At 32.2% G+C, this 14,637-nt stretch overlaps 2 protein-coding genes across 2 annotated transcripts; both read right to left on the bottom strand.

Moving 5' to 3' along the window:
• Nucleotides 1–424: 424 nt before the first annotated feature.
• Nucleotides 425–6,275, bottom strand: LOC133309561 (beta-1,3-galactosyltransferase GALT1). The gene is made up of 8 exons (XM_061510343.1): nucleotides 6,073–6,275; nucleotides 3,584–4,650; nucleotides 2,901–3,136; nucleotides 2,519–2,800; nucleotides 2,051–2,179; nucleotides 1,801–1,980; nucleotides 1,043–1,150; nucleotides 425–914 (listed from the first exon to the last, which is right to left on the bottom strand). Exons 2-8 carry the CDS (start codon nucleotides 4,365–4,367, stop codon nucleotides 681–683), a joined length of 1,953 nt encoding a protein of 650 aa, XP_061366327.1. The 5' UTR covers nucleotides 4,368–4,650; nucleotides 6,073–6,275; the 3' UTR covers nucleotides 425–680.
• A 5,194-nt stretch (nucleotides 6,276–11,469) lies between these two features.
• On the bottom strand, nucleotides 11,470–14,253 carry LOC133309570 (ribonuclease 3-like). Its single transcript, XM_061510353.1, has 4 exons — nucleotides 14,122–14,253; nucleotides 13,820–13,975; nucleotides 11,991–12,189; nucleotides 11,470–11,860 (listed from the first exon to the last, which is right to left on the bottom strand). Exons 1-4 carry the CDS (start codon nucleotides 14,224–14,226, stop codon nucleotides 11,637–11,639), a joined length of 684 nt encoding a protein of 227 aa, XP_061366337.1. The 5' UTR covers nucleotides 14,227–14,253; the 3' UTR covers nucleotides 11,470–11,636.
• Between the last annotated feature and the right edge of the window lie 384 nt (nucleotides 14,254–14,637).

Raw genomic sequence — 14,637 nt, 5'->3', positions numbered from 1 at the left:
CAAAGTGCAAATTTTAGAGGTCATTTACACGTTTTTAAATCGTAAAGTCTAATATACCCATGGCGCAAAGTTGCAGCCAAATACTACGTGTAAAAAAGGATGCATCAGACCTTGAATATTTTTAGTGCTCTGCTCCAAGGATCTTGTAGCATTTTGTTCAAATATGGAGAAATGTTAGTTTATAGATTTGCTTTTTCTTTATTTAATGATATATCGATATAAAAAGAGTACACATGCTCAGTTGTTATTGATGAGATAACATTTGTCACAAATAACAACGATTTTGACTTTATGATAAAAAAAATTCACTGGATTTGAGCGAGAGAAGTTACTTGATGAGATGCTACAATTCCAATAAAAGCTGTAAGAATTCTTCATGGTCACACTTCCAGTAAAGAATAGTAAAACTATCTCCATAGAGGCATAAAAATATTTGTTAAAATTTTGAGGTTTCTTTCTACAATGATTTGTTCCCATACAAAAAATTAAATCAGGTGCGAGAAAATTTGATAACCTATTTCCGATTGGTGGCTCTATACAAATCTCTCCCTCTCTACATTGAACAATCATCAGATTTACTTAAACGGATTTATGACTACAAATATGCCCTAATATCAACTATTTCTAATAATTTCTTGCTAGGCTAACCATATTCTAATTATTATACAAGCTAACCCTGGTTAGTTAAGTTCAAGCAATCGCCTCCTATCACCACAGCATTTTGCACCTTTTCCTTCCTGAAGTTTCTGATACAAACAGAGCATTTCCCTAGGACCTTGATAATGGGCAACCACATAACCATCCTTGCAACCCACATTAAAGACTCTGACCTCATTCTCATACCGAACTTCTAGACCTTCCTTCTTCATGTCTGCGATCCAGATTCCCATTGCAACGTCTTCTAATTTAAACATCTGCTAGATAGTGTTAAAATGGCCATTGAGTGTTCACAGATGTCACCAATGCGTTTGTACAAAACACATTACAGCCTGCTAGCAACTTTACAAATAGTTTTCAACAAGTAAAGGATTTTATTATATACCTTCAAATGGTTATCTCTGTACTTCTTATATACTGTCCTTGCTATATCATGTGAGATAACATAGCCGGGACCATGTGCCCAAGGAGGATAAGTTCCTTCGCTCCATTCCTTTAGCGGATCAGGCAATAAGATAATCATAAGTTAGTTGAAAGTAAGCATCCAAAAAAAGACAGCAAAAACAAGAGGCAAATGAAAAAGACAAAGCAAATGAAGGCAATAACTTTAAGTAGCGAATAGCTAAAAAAGGAAACCTGGTGCTAAATACAGATTTTAAAGGGAAAAAAAAAAAAAAAAAATAACGGAAACGTGCATAGACGAGTTAAAATTATCTCTTATTGTAAAGAACCTTGAGGTCACCACCCCAAAAGCTAGCTCAAAGGGTGGGAGTGCTCAAGGCCTTATAAACCTCACATTAGTTGCTCATCCAACGAATGTGGGACTATATATCTCAGCACGCCTCCTCACACGAGAGTCCATTGGGCTTGAAGAGTGGATAATGCAACAGGCCCATCCTACCTGTGCTAAGAAATTCCACGAGAGAAAGTGGGGGACGGCGAGGCTCTGATACCATGTAAAGAACCTTGGGATACACCACCCCAAAAGCTAGCTCAAAGGGTGGGAGTGCTCAAGGCCTTATAAACTTCATATTAGTTGCCCATACAACTGAGACTATATTTCTCAACAGTTATAATCAGAAATTAATAATACAAACAACACATAACGAGTGAGATCTAATTCTTATATGAGGGTATCTCTACCTCTGGGCTGATGTACCATTTGCTATCAGTATTTCGATGAGGTCGGGAATCTGACTCGATCAGTCCATACAGTAATCCATGAGCCACATTGATCCTATGCAAAGAGCTTAGCACTTCATCTACACGAACAAATGAATCATCATCTGTCTTCATGACAAACTTTGCTGAAACAACTTCTGTCTGTTGAAGAGATCATGTCAGTGAGACAGAGGAAGGATTCCCGAAGTCAAAGGAAAAGACAAGACATTACCCCAAAAATGCAGATTGCTAAAGTTTTCCAGGTGATGAGGCTATAGTAGTCAGCAAATGGCATCAACTGTATGTCTCCATACGTCTGTGCTTCTTTCCACAATTCTTCATTAACTATTTGGCTTTTATGCTGCATCAACTCAAACACAAGGCCTACTTCAGCAAAAACCTACATGTAACACTTTTAACAGAGAATTTTGAAAAGTAGCAAAATATCATGTTCATCTTGATTTTCATCAGAATGAAAAGGCAAAGATAGTGCAAAGATAATGAAAACATGCTCCAATAGAAATAAATATAAACACCTTTTTCTGATTAATGAGATAAGCTCAAAGTTTGAAGACCACCAATTCATGAAAAGATTGAGAAATTATAATTTTATATAATAATTTAATGAAGTGATTTTTCCCCAATTCTACTAATTTTTAGAATCATGTGAAGAGATCACAACTTCATAAGCAATACCCACCAAACCAACAAAGAATCGCACAGCTGTTGTATTTAATAGAACTACTTTGTACTGCATCCAGGTTCTTCTAACAGCCATCCGACGCTTAAAATTGTTGGCGGTAGAGAAAACACCAATGAAGAGATCCAATGGGGTCTGTGCAGATATAGGACTTGATATCAATGACTCTAGGTCATTGATATGCTCTGAATCCTCTGATGTGGGCAGACCACTGGCAAGAATAGATATTAACTTGAGGTCCCCTGAAATTTTTATCTCACTGACAAGCCATGGCTCCAAAGTCTGAATTGTAACAAGCTAAGTCAGTCAACACACTAAAACACACAAGTATTCAACATTTTAGTATTAAAAAAAATCAAAAATCAAGAGAGAAAGAAAGTACTTCTCGGAAAGCAAATGAAGTTATGTGTTTTCCATCAACTGTCATCTGGATTCCCTCTGATCCCACTCTAAGAGTTGCAACAAATGGGTAACCTTGCTTAAAAGGAAAGTATTTTCTATTTGCTGATTGTTCTTCTATTGCTGAAAATCGCCTTGAAGTGTGGGAATACATGCTGGCCATGTAAAGTTGGCTAATGTTCTTCCCAACAATCTTATTGCACTGCTCCAACTCATCAACTGGCAAAAGAAACAGCAATATTAAATAAATGAAGTTAGAAGTAGTTATGCAAAAGCACTTCATGGAATTATACACAACTTCTGGATCAGCAAAAACCTTGCAGATAAAGCTTTAGCACTACAATTTAATACAGCAGAAGCAGAGGAGAAGATAAAATTAGATATATCTTTTGTCAAACAATTGATTTTCATGAGGAAAGGATTCAATTCTGTTGAAACTGTCCTCCGACATCAATAGCATAAGAAAACTAAGTTATAAAAAAGAGTCTCTTTAATTAAAGAATCCAGTCTTGCCAATTCTGTTATAGAACAGACACTCTTTAGAAGTCACAGGGCTCAAATTTTAAGAAATTTGATTTCCGAATCATGAGAACTACTTTGATTTAAATTATGATGAACATGAATTCCTATAGATTTTGAACCAAATAATGAGAATAGTATTTCCACCTTTCTTAACCTTTTCAGGAGTGGGAGAAGGACAACGTTCCTCTTCACCCCAATCATGAGCTACTGTCCAGGAGTTTTGGACAATTACTGGATCTTCAGTGATTTTATCACCATGAAGCCTAACATTATAGTGCAAAATAATTGGGGGATCAGGCTCCCCAGGAAGTGGTTCTCCAGTCAAGTCGATCCGAAAATTACCAAGAAGACCATTTGGAATGCCAATTACAGTGATGGAAGAACCCTGTGTCAGGCCACAAGGTACTTGCAGTTTGTAACTACTATTACCAAGTTCAGTGGTATTCATCTCATTACGATAATGGGGACACTGTTTCTCTTTTGTTCTAGAACTATCATTTGCATGACCTTGTCTTTGCTCTTCAATTGAGGATATAAGACTATTCCATGCACCAGCAGCTTCCTTGATAGCTTCTGCTGCATTAGGCAAACCCTGACCATGATTAATTAAGTTTTTCAATTGGTTCCACGTCTGCAGAGCTTGTTGCTCTTCTTTGGAAAAGTTTCTCCCAGCAAAGAGGCTAGAGACTAAAATATCAGAAGAAATAACTCGAGAAGCACCACCCGGATTTTGAATAGCAGGTGGAACTACAGGGTTTATCCATTCTAGAGGATTGGTACCATTAATGGAGACAGGTATGGTCAGATAACCTTCACCAATTGGATTTTTCACGACCCCATATCGCAGGATCATAAGCATAAACAACATAAACAATGAGGCAATCAGAACTCCTCCATATAATTTCTTCATTTTGGTGATTCTATGCATGAAGCAATATCCCTGCACCTTCAAGGTAGTTGATCATAAGGACACCAAACTACTACTTCATTGATCATTGTCTTTCATATATAACTACTTGTCGTAATTGTGGAGCAAAAGTAGGTAGAAGCCTATAAGGATTGAAAATTCACTTCTTTCTTTTAGTCAGCTAACTAACTGATATCAAGTACCAAGTACCAACTATCAGCCTTTGGAAGCATGTTCTGGATGATGAGATATCCACCACGAGAATTATTTGGAAAGAATATGATATTCGGCTAGCATGCTGGGCCTGTATTCAGAGCAATAAGTTAACAAAATTATGCTTGTTTTTTTTTTTTGGTATGCTAACAAAATTATGCTTTTAAATACTGTAGCCGATGTGCATAAAACAACTCAAGCACAATGTTCTGTCAAAGATAAATACAAAACAAAAGCAAGTATATGATCTGTTCTCACTTGAAGAACCTTCTTTTTGTTAGGAAACTAACACTTACAATTGCAGGCAAACACCACAAATAAATACTATAATAACTTAAAAAAAAATGTACAATTTTCTAGGGAAAGAATCCTTGACTATGTAGTACATATGATATCAGTTATACCAAGTCCATCAATAGTGAGTAAATTTAAACTTCTCAAGAACAGTTGAATTTTTATACCCCCTTAAAGTGATATGGATCACAGTTTTTTTCCAATACAAACTGCAGATTTATTATGGCTTCAGCTATTCATTTGCTAAAATCAGCAAAGGAAAATATTTACATATTCCTTATCAGCTTTTTTTATTGGTAATTCTCCTATCAGCATTTTACTGAATAAAAATGTTTCCACTTCGAATTTAGTATTGCAGCAATAAATAAGTGGTTGCCTACCAAAAAAGAAAAATAAGTGGTCAACAGTCAATGCCCTCCCCTGGAAAACCGCCATTTGGTCAACACAGGAACACAATATTTCGAAATTTATAAAAATTGGTCCATTTGCATTGTAACCGATATCATAATTAGAACGCATCATATCGAAATCAGAATACTTAAGGGAACAAGAACAACACTAAATGGTTTATAACATTAACACCACAGACAAAATAGAAACTCAACCGAAATCACAAATGATGAATTAAATATAACCAAATAACCAAGAACCAGTAAATGGCTCCTTCAATCAATTATTATCGATTTGAGCTTAGATCTTACTCCATCCATTGTTTCGCTTAATATCAATTCAGTGTCAAATCCGCTTAAAAATCTAAAAGGACAATATATATATATATATATATATATATATATATATATATATATAGGCAAAGGCGGTTGTGTTTGAGCTTCTTCCTCAACTCGCTGCTCTCGACGAGACAGAAGAAGCACGAATCACAATCAAAATAGCAAGAAAAAAAAAACTTCAAAAATAAAATCATAAACAGTAATTAGCACTAAACTTCAACAAAAAAAAAAAAAGCAACTAATTTCAGAACGAATTCTTCAGCATAGCTTAGCATCTGAGTGCAAAGCAAGCAAACACAGCATCACACAGATCGAACGGTGCCAGAAATCAACAAAGAATCTCGAACAAAAAAAAGAAGAAGCAAAAATAGAAAGAATCAAAGTGCAAAGAGGAGGGTGAAAAGCAAGAAGAATCACAATGTTGAAGAGTGACGAGTTAGGAGCGATGATGAACTTAAAGCGAAGTAAGGAGAGTGACAGAATCGTTTTACCTGGTGAGATTTTCTCGGGAAAATGTAGAGAGAGAAAGAAAGAAAGAAAGAAAGAAAGAGGGGTTTGTATTTGAAGTCGTGGTAGTAACAGTGGTGAGGATACAAAGAAGGAAGAAAATTCCCAAGTGTTTGCGTTTTCAAAGTTTGAAGTTTCTTTCTTGTTTATGTCTTCTTCCCACTTGTTCAACTTAATAGTACAAAGAGATAGACGGAGAATTAGAAGAAGAAGAGAAGAAGAAAAATTAAAAAAGAAACTGAAAAGTGAAAGCCAAGGATACATTTTTTTCGCCACCGTGTTTTCCGGTGTAATTACATTTTCTAGATTTAAGCCGAAAGGGTAAATAAGTATATGGATATTAGAGTTTGTTTTTATGCATCTAAGCAACTCCTTTATTACAATTTAAGGAGTTAGACTTTGAGGTGTTTTAAATATAAAAAAAAAAAATACTTTTGTTTAATAATCTATTATTGATAAATTTATTAATTATTAATTTTCGTATATTTAATAGTTATTATTATTAACAATTGATAATTAATGAGAATGATTCAACATATTATAATCGTTAAATATATATAAATTAATGTTTGAGATCTGGGATAAAACTTATTATTTTATACCTCTTATCCCTTAATAATTGTATATTTTTTTACGATAAAAATTCATATAAATTAAATTTTAATTTAATTCTGAGTTGTCACCATTTTAAAAATGTATCAATTATATAATTGACTAATAAAGTTGACGCACCTCAGATGATACTGTACAGGATGAGACCTTGATTTAAATATCCACTTTTCATATTTTTAACACATTAGGTAGTTTTTATTATATTTAAAAAAATTCGTTACTATAGTATCTTTTGTTTAAAGTTTTCGTTCTTCTATCTCAAAAAAAAAAAAAACAGTTTTCATTCTTCAAGTTATGTTGGCGGTGTCGTAGTGGACTTGAACAAAATATGAAAAACCATGACATGACTCGTGAGGGTGACCGGTACAATAGGTAAGGTCAAATTCCACCTATTGTGTAGAGTATTTTATTTTTCCTTGTATTTGACTTGTTCAGGAATAAATCTTTGGTATCACTGTTATACAAAGATTCAGTACATCTCATCAATGAAAACAATATACATCAGAAGAGAGAAAAAAAATTTGACAGAAAAAAAATAAAATTAACTGACATGTAATATTTTTATTAATGAGATACACTGAATCTTTAATACAACAGTATTACGAACGATTCATTCCTGGTCCAATCCATTATTCTAGCGCATTAGTGGTCCCAAACACTTTTTTTGTTTTTTCGGTAGGGTCCACAAACACTTTAATTTAACCCCCCCCGGTTAAGGAATGAAGGTTTTTTTTTTTTTTTTTTTCATTTTTTCTATTTTAATTAGCATTTTATTAATTGCTTATAATTATAGTATTGCCAACTGGAGTTACAAGGTAAAATAGAAATAAACTCTTTATTTTTTATTTTTAAAAGTAAGATTATCTTTATTTGGTAGTATTGTAGCTGCCCTGGGCCGGCATGTGGCATAATTACTGAAATACCCTTGTCTTTGTTAGGAAGCGAAAGCGTCGTTTACCTCAAAGGTGAAATGTAACTCTCGCAACCGGCCAACGGTCACTCTGTCTCATTTTTAGAAGATGAGACATGAAGAACGACAGACATTATAACCAAACACAATGAATACCCTTTTCATTTTTGTGCATTCTTGAATATTTTATATTGAGTTAGGCGACATAAATTGTTGGTGGTTTTCATTATTGTATATGTGTGTGAATCAATGGTTTCATGTGAAGCGAAGCATTGCCATTTGTCATTGACATCTCACCAAAGAATAAGATTGTTGGAGCAAACCTTAAAGGGCAAGCTGCTCTAATTAGTTTGATCGTATTGGGCAATTCGACTGGGCTGGGTTGGGTATGATAAATTCGTCCTCATTCATCTATACTTGCCAATATGGCCCACCTATTGCTTAATCTGTCATTTGGTTTGTATGCTATATTGTTTTTGGTTTATTATTTAAAAATGTTCAATTATTCCTACTTCAAGTGATTAGCCCTTATACAAAGTGGGGTAAGGATTTTTTTTATAAAAAAAAAAAAAAAAAAGGACTTTCAAGGGAACTATTATTTTTTAAACGTATGAATGAATATTTTTTTTATACATCATACGATTTCATTATGTTAAAAAATGTATGATTTCATTTGTTGCTAGCTAATGACTGGAATGCTGCCCACATAAACATAATTGATAACATATCTTCCACGAACATTTTTAGCAAGCGATAATACGTAGAGCATTTCATTTTTGTTGTATTTTTTTTTCAGGGATTAATGTTTCTCATGATATATAAAATAAATTATACATAAAAATGTGTGGAACCTATGTGGATTCATATGAGAAAAAAGAAGATAAAAAATATGAATTCCATACACTTTTATATTTATGTAGGAGATAAATTTATCTTGTACAATTTGAAAGATAATAAACCTTATATATATATATATATATATATATATATATATATATATATATATATATATATATATATATATATATAAGGTTTCATTAATCTCAAGTTAAAGGGGATAAGTTATCTCATGTCATAGAGATAAATTTATGGGCTCCACCATCTAAAAAAGAAAAAGAAAAAGATGTCACAGTTATCGAAAGATATGTAGGAGAGAATGTTATCACATGTAACATAAGAGTAGTTTTTTTCCATATATATATATATATATATATATAGGTAGGATCCTTTGACACCGGTGTCAAATTTGAAATTTGACACCTCATCTGAGAGCCATTAGATAAAAAAAAATCAATATATATGAGGTAGGATCTTTTGACAGAGGTGTCAAATTTAAAATTTGACACCTCATCTGAGAGCCGTTAGATCAAGAAAAATCAACGGTGTCACATGCTTACAAATCAGAGCCATTGATTTTTTTTGATCTAACGGTTCTGAGATGAGGTGTCAAAGGATCCTATATATATATATATATATATATATATATATATATGAGGTAGGATCCTTTGACACCAGTGCTAAATTTTAAATTTGACACCTCATCCGAGAGCCGTTAGATCAAAAAAGATCAACGACTCTGATTTGTAAGCATGTGACACCATTGACCTTTTTTGATCTAACGACTTTCAGACGAGGTGTCAAATTTAAATTTTGACACCGGTGTCAAAGGATCCTACCTATATATATATATATATATTATATTTGATGTATATGTTTCAATCCTGGTCTTTTGTTTTTGAATTCAATCCTTGTCTTTGTCCCACCTTAGTGAAATCATATTTTTCACTTTGTTCCATTTAAAAAAAAAAAAAATTTGTTAATGCTTTCTTCACTATTGAAATTTGACTTCTGAGTGATCATTCTCTTCTTCTTTTTATTTTTGAATATAGTAGTAACATTGAGATTCTAGCTTATATGGCTTAACTCATTACTAGACCAATCCTAATAACTTTAACTCTCTTCTTTCATCTTATTTAAAGAATTGATTTCCATGAACTTGATTCATTCCCAAAATTTAATACATGGGCTTTATTACTAAGTTTCGGGTCAAGTTGTTTTAGTAAGGAAAATATTTCTCTCTTAATCTGTTGGTTGTTATTGAGGTTTGGTGGTGAGTGAGTACTTGTCTTTGTGGTAATTTTGTTCTTTCCGTCATTGTTTTTATTTTCTATTACTATTTATATTCCTTTGATATTTGAATTGTTTATTTTGACTATTTATTAATTATTTCAATTTATCTATTTATTTTTTTAGCTCTTGAGTTATATGTTATGATTAACTCTTATCTAATTCTTGAAATTGTAAGTTTGTAACTAATTTAGATTGTTCTAAAGCTTATTTTTCTATCAATTTTGAAGATTTATTTTCCTGCCTTTGACCATGGACACTAGTACACTACTATTAGAGCCGCAGATATATAGCATTATCGTGATGTCTCAAAGACTGAATCCTACAAGGGGCGTTTGGTTCAGGAAAAAATTTTGGTATAGTAAAGAAATAAAATAGATAGAGAAATGATTGGAAACATAGATAAAGTAAGATAGGTAAAAAAATGTAAAAAAAAAAATTGTTTGGTGGAAAAAAACTTTACTGGGAAAATTAGGTAACTTTATAAAATCAACATTGCATTAAAAGCTAAATAACCGGTTTTCTGAAAAATCCCACCTTCAAATTGGGTTTCTTAACAGTGCGGATATCTATGTTTCTCATAAATCCAGACAAATTGGATAGATGGGTTTTTGGTGAAAAACGTTGAAACAAACATGGTATTTCTAAAAGCCATACTTGAGAAAGATAGATATCCGCTGAAAAGCTCCCAACCAAACACCACCTAATGGTTTTTATACTAATAGGTATGATATCATTATTTTGTGATATGTTTTTAGGGAAAAATTACTATTATGCTACATGTGATAAGTTTCTCTCCTACATATTCTTCAATAATTGTGCCATCTTTTTTTTTTTTTTTTTCAAGTGGTGGAGCTCACAAGTTTGTCTCTATGACATGAGATAACTTATCTCCTTTAACATGAGATTAATAAAACCCATGTTTTTATACTATTATGTATGATATCATTATTTTGTGATATGAAGCGAAAATACATACGAGTTTTTTTTTTTTGCATTTTTTTTTTCTTCAATGCATTTTTTTGACTTAAAAGTTGAGAGTACTGTTGATATTTTGGGATACATTGTGAACTGTTAACATTATGGCATGTGTATATATACAATAATGCTTATATTTGATAATTGTAGTAAATCAAGAATTTGAGAAAATTATTGTGAGAATTAGCACAGGTGTAGGTATGGTTTTTTTTTATCCAGAACTTGTTTGTGGTTATATTGTCAAAAAAAAAATTAATTTTTTTTTTTGTATATTCAAAGAAAAGTAGCTATTTAACATTGCAAATTATTGAAACAATATTAAGATTTAATATGGATACAAATATGTGACAAAAACATTGGCACGTGTTTATGATCAGATCTTAGAGATTAAGATTCCATTGCAAGAAATAAATATATGTCAATTTGTAATATTGTTTATATTTATTTATTTTTTGGTAGATATTGTTTATATTTATTTATTTTTTGGTAGATATTGTTTATATTTTTATTTGAACAAGACTAATGCTTAATTTGAGTATAAGTTGAATTTTCATTGTTAGAAAGGTACCATACATGGTGTTATTCATATAATAAATATTTAAGTGAATGTATTAATATAAAATATAATTAAACTGGATATGCTATTTTTTAATTTTGTAAGCATTTTAAATTATGGGATAAAATCAGTATGAGATGGGGGTACCTTTGACATTCCTACATAGCAAGAGCTCAATTCAAAATCCGAATTGGCAATCTGATGTAAATTTATCGATCTACATCACAATCCCATAGACTTTTTTATTATTACAAGGCACATACAAAGGAAGATGGCTGCATAGTCGTCATCTTGTGAAAGTTTAGAAGTACTATAATAACTAGAAAGCAACAAGTTTAAACAATGTTTTGCTCAACTAAATTCTCTTAAAACTTGGGGAATTGTATTTGTGAACCACATTTGCTCTTTGGAAAGATAGGGCACTCAATGAAATTTGACCCAGAAGTGTCCACACACATGTAAACTTGGTAAAGCTGGCTGTTATGACCTGAATCCTTATTACACTCTATCCCTGGGGTAAACCCAGAACCCTGTTTTATAGCCTCTTTAATGCTGTCTAGGCTGTAAAATTCATCATCTGGTTCAATCCCTGAAATTCATTGCCCTTAAAATGATTAGAAAGAGTTTTGTAAATATGCTTCATTTTTAAGCTCTCATCAGAGGCTTCAAAATTAAGTCTGTTTAACTTTGTATTGGGAGCTAGATGAAGTGTTGTGTACCTGCATCCTTGAGGTTCTTAAGAAGGTTCACTTTCTCCTTCAGTTTGAGAGCTGTTTCAAAGTACTCACGCTGATCAATCTCAGATTCAGCGCAGGTACCATGTTTCTGCCATTCGTGTGACCAGAACCTTATGCCATTGCTACTTGGGCAGCTCAGGGATGGCCAGTTCTTCTCCATGCTGCTAAGGAGGTCTGAGATCTATGTACCAAAAATATTACTCATTTATGAGTGTTTCACTAGAGAAATGCACTAATATCATAACATTATTCCATAAACTTAACCACTAATATTGTACTCATACAGCTGTAAATGGATTAAATGACCTATCAAGTCAAGGGCTTATAATTTTGCTCATATTAGATCAAGTCTGACCTAATATACTCATTAATATAGAACAAGCTGAAGCCATAAAAAATCTATTTAGAAAATAGATCATAAATCTATTTTTACAAAGTATGATCTATATACTAGTCTATATAATATTATTTATTTTGATTAAACTAAAATAAATTTTTAAATAATTTTAACTAATAGAATAATATTAATTCATTTATTTTTTATAATTCTTAATAGATATTAAAACCTTGATTCACTTAAATAGACTAACAAATTTAAGCAATACCAAACATATAATCTAGCTTACCTCATGTTAATAAGTTAGGCTTAAAATATTTTATACATATTTAGTCTATTTAAACCAAAATCTAATTTGACCCAATCCATTTACACCTACTCAGTTGTAATTAGGCATCTTCTTCCTTCCTTTTTTTTTTTTCTTTAAAATATTGCTTCTTCTTTTTTTTCTTAACTTTAGTGCAAGTTTAAGGTCCACACTTTTGCTTCTTCAACTTAAGTAAATCAAGAAAATGGATGAGATGTCTGCATATTTTATCTCTATCACACTAAGTTATGTCAGCTATACATAAATGAATGTCAGTGATTGTAAAATTGGGACTACCTTTCTCCCGAAAGTTTAAATCATCATATGAAGGCTCGTGACATAAAGTGTGTATACTATACGGTAGGTTAGCCAACTCTCGTTGACTCTTCCAACAGCAATATCAATCTTCAACCAGAGCCAGGCATAAAGCATTAAAGCTACTAGCCATGTTCATGGATAGAGGTGGAAATATTTCAAATTTGCCAGACCTTGACAAAAGGAGTTATTTAAAGGTATTCTATTTAGCGAGTATATATGTAATGAATTTGAGAAGATTAAGAGAACCTGAATCGATCTCAAGACATGGAAAAACTAACAAAAAATGAGTAATATTTACATCTGGAATATTATTTTGATTGTTTTCTTAAGGCTAAACATGCATAGTATTGATCTTGATATATATGCTGAATATATAAATAGCATTCTTATTTACATTACTATGCTCAAAACCAGTCCAAGGCCTCCTTAAATCAGTCTAGTTATGGTCAACGTTTTAATTACATTTTCTAGGGAATGGGTTGAAATTGGGGAAACACTCCAAATATGTAGAAGTAAGATCGTGTATTATTGCCCTTACTCCTATCTTCCCTAGTTGGGTTTGATGGGAAGTGAAGTTTTTGATTTTTTTTTTCTAGTTCATTATAAATTTTTATAAACTACTAAGCATTCCTAACTATTCAATTTCATTTATGATAATTACAATGTATGGCACCCTCAAATATTATTTTCTGGTTTAACCAAGAATTACATCATAATTACTTGAAAATCTTTCATCGGTACCAAGTGTGTAAATAATTTATACATTGAGCTACTCCTGCAGGCATGCCAACTAATCAAATTCATCTCCTTTCACCATCTTTTTTTAATTATTTTTAATATTATAAGTACCTGAGATTTATCAAATACGCTATCAGGATCACAGTTTGAGGGCCATGAGCCATCATTGTAGTTAGGCCAGAGTCCATGAATGCCGAAATCTGCCGTAGGTTTTCCAGTCTTTGGATAGCAGCAACTCTGCTTCGTGTCACAGTATGACCCTGGCCACTGCATTATTCATAATTCAAAGATAAGAATCAGAATAAAATGTAAATATGCAGAGAGACATAAAACTTAAACGAATCAATACATGAAAAAAAATATATATAATAAGGAAAAAGAAACATTCAAGATTAGCAGAACCTATGATTTACCTGCTGAACAAAGTAGAAGAAATCAAAATCGTCTGCAGAAAGACATAGAACTGATAGATATTGCAGTATCAAAAGCTTGGACAATAAGGAAAAGCTGAGTTTCATCTTTGATGCTTCCTTCTACACAATCTCTCTATCTAAAGGACTTGAGTAGTTAAGAGGTTGATATAAAGTGATATTTCTTACTGGCATGAAAGTGATATTTATAATGCAACCATGTTGTATTGTACCTAAAGGCATATCGATGGAATATGCTAACGAATAGTTTCCCATAACTTGTCAAGTACTAATTGCATTATAAAAAAGTGTTGGGGTTATCCACACAAACACCACAACGTACCTTCGAAGTTGCCATTGGGTAATTAATTAATTGTGGTCTTGGTCTTCTAAAAATATACATACATGTATCTAGTACTAATCTTTTCATAGGTACTAATATAATAAGGGATTCAATGTTTGTCCTAAAGAGATAAAATTATATTCTACACATACATATAAGTGTATGGGACTCATGTG

Source organism: Gastrolobium bilobum, unplaced genomic scaffold (genome assembly GCF_033153095.1).
Source record: "Gastrolobium bilobum isolate Gb01-03AN ecotype WA unplaced genomic scaffold, APGP_CSIRO_Gbil_v1 utg5190, whole genome shotgun sequence".
NCBI classification, from domain to species: domain Eukaryota; kingdom Viridiplantae; phylum Streptophyta; class Magnoliopsida; order Fabales; family Fabaceae; genus Gastrolobium; species Gastrolobium bilobum.
Note: the sequence above shows the minus strand (reverse complement) of the source record. Positions and strands in the feature narration are given on the sequence as shown.

Bases quoted from the DNA above. Each gene is read 5' to 3' on its own strand.
- LOC133309570 (XM_061510353.1), bottom strand. From the start codon at position 14,226: ATGAAACTCAGCTTTTCCTTATTGTCCAAGCTTTTGATACTGCAATAT. The intron at 12,190-13,819 runs GTACTTATAATA...TTTGGTACATAG, and splicing joins GCGTATTTGATAAATCTCAG to ATCTCAGACCTCCTTAGCAG. The intron at 11,861-11,990 runs GTACACAACACT...AATGAATTTCAG, and splicing joins TAAGAACCTCAAGGATGCAG to GGATTGAACCAGATGATGAA.
- LOC133309561 (XM_061510343.1), bottom strand. From the start codon at position 4,367: ATGCATAGAATCACCAAAATGAAGAAATTATATGGAGGAGTTCTGATT. The intron at 2,801-2,900 runs GTACTTTCTTTC...GTTACAATTCAG, and splicing joins CTTCATTTGCTTTCCGAGAA to ACTTTGGAGCCATGGCTTGT. The intron at 1,151-1,800 runs GTAGAGATACCC...GATCCGCTAAAG, and splicing joins AATGGTACATCAGCCCAGAG to GAATGGAGCGAAGGAACTTA.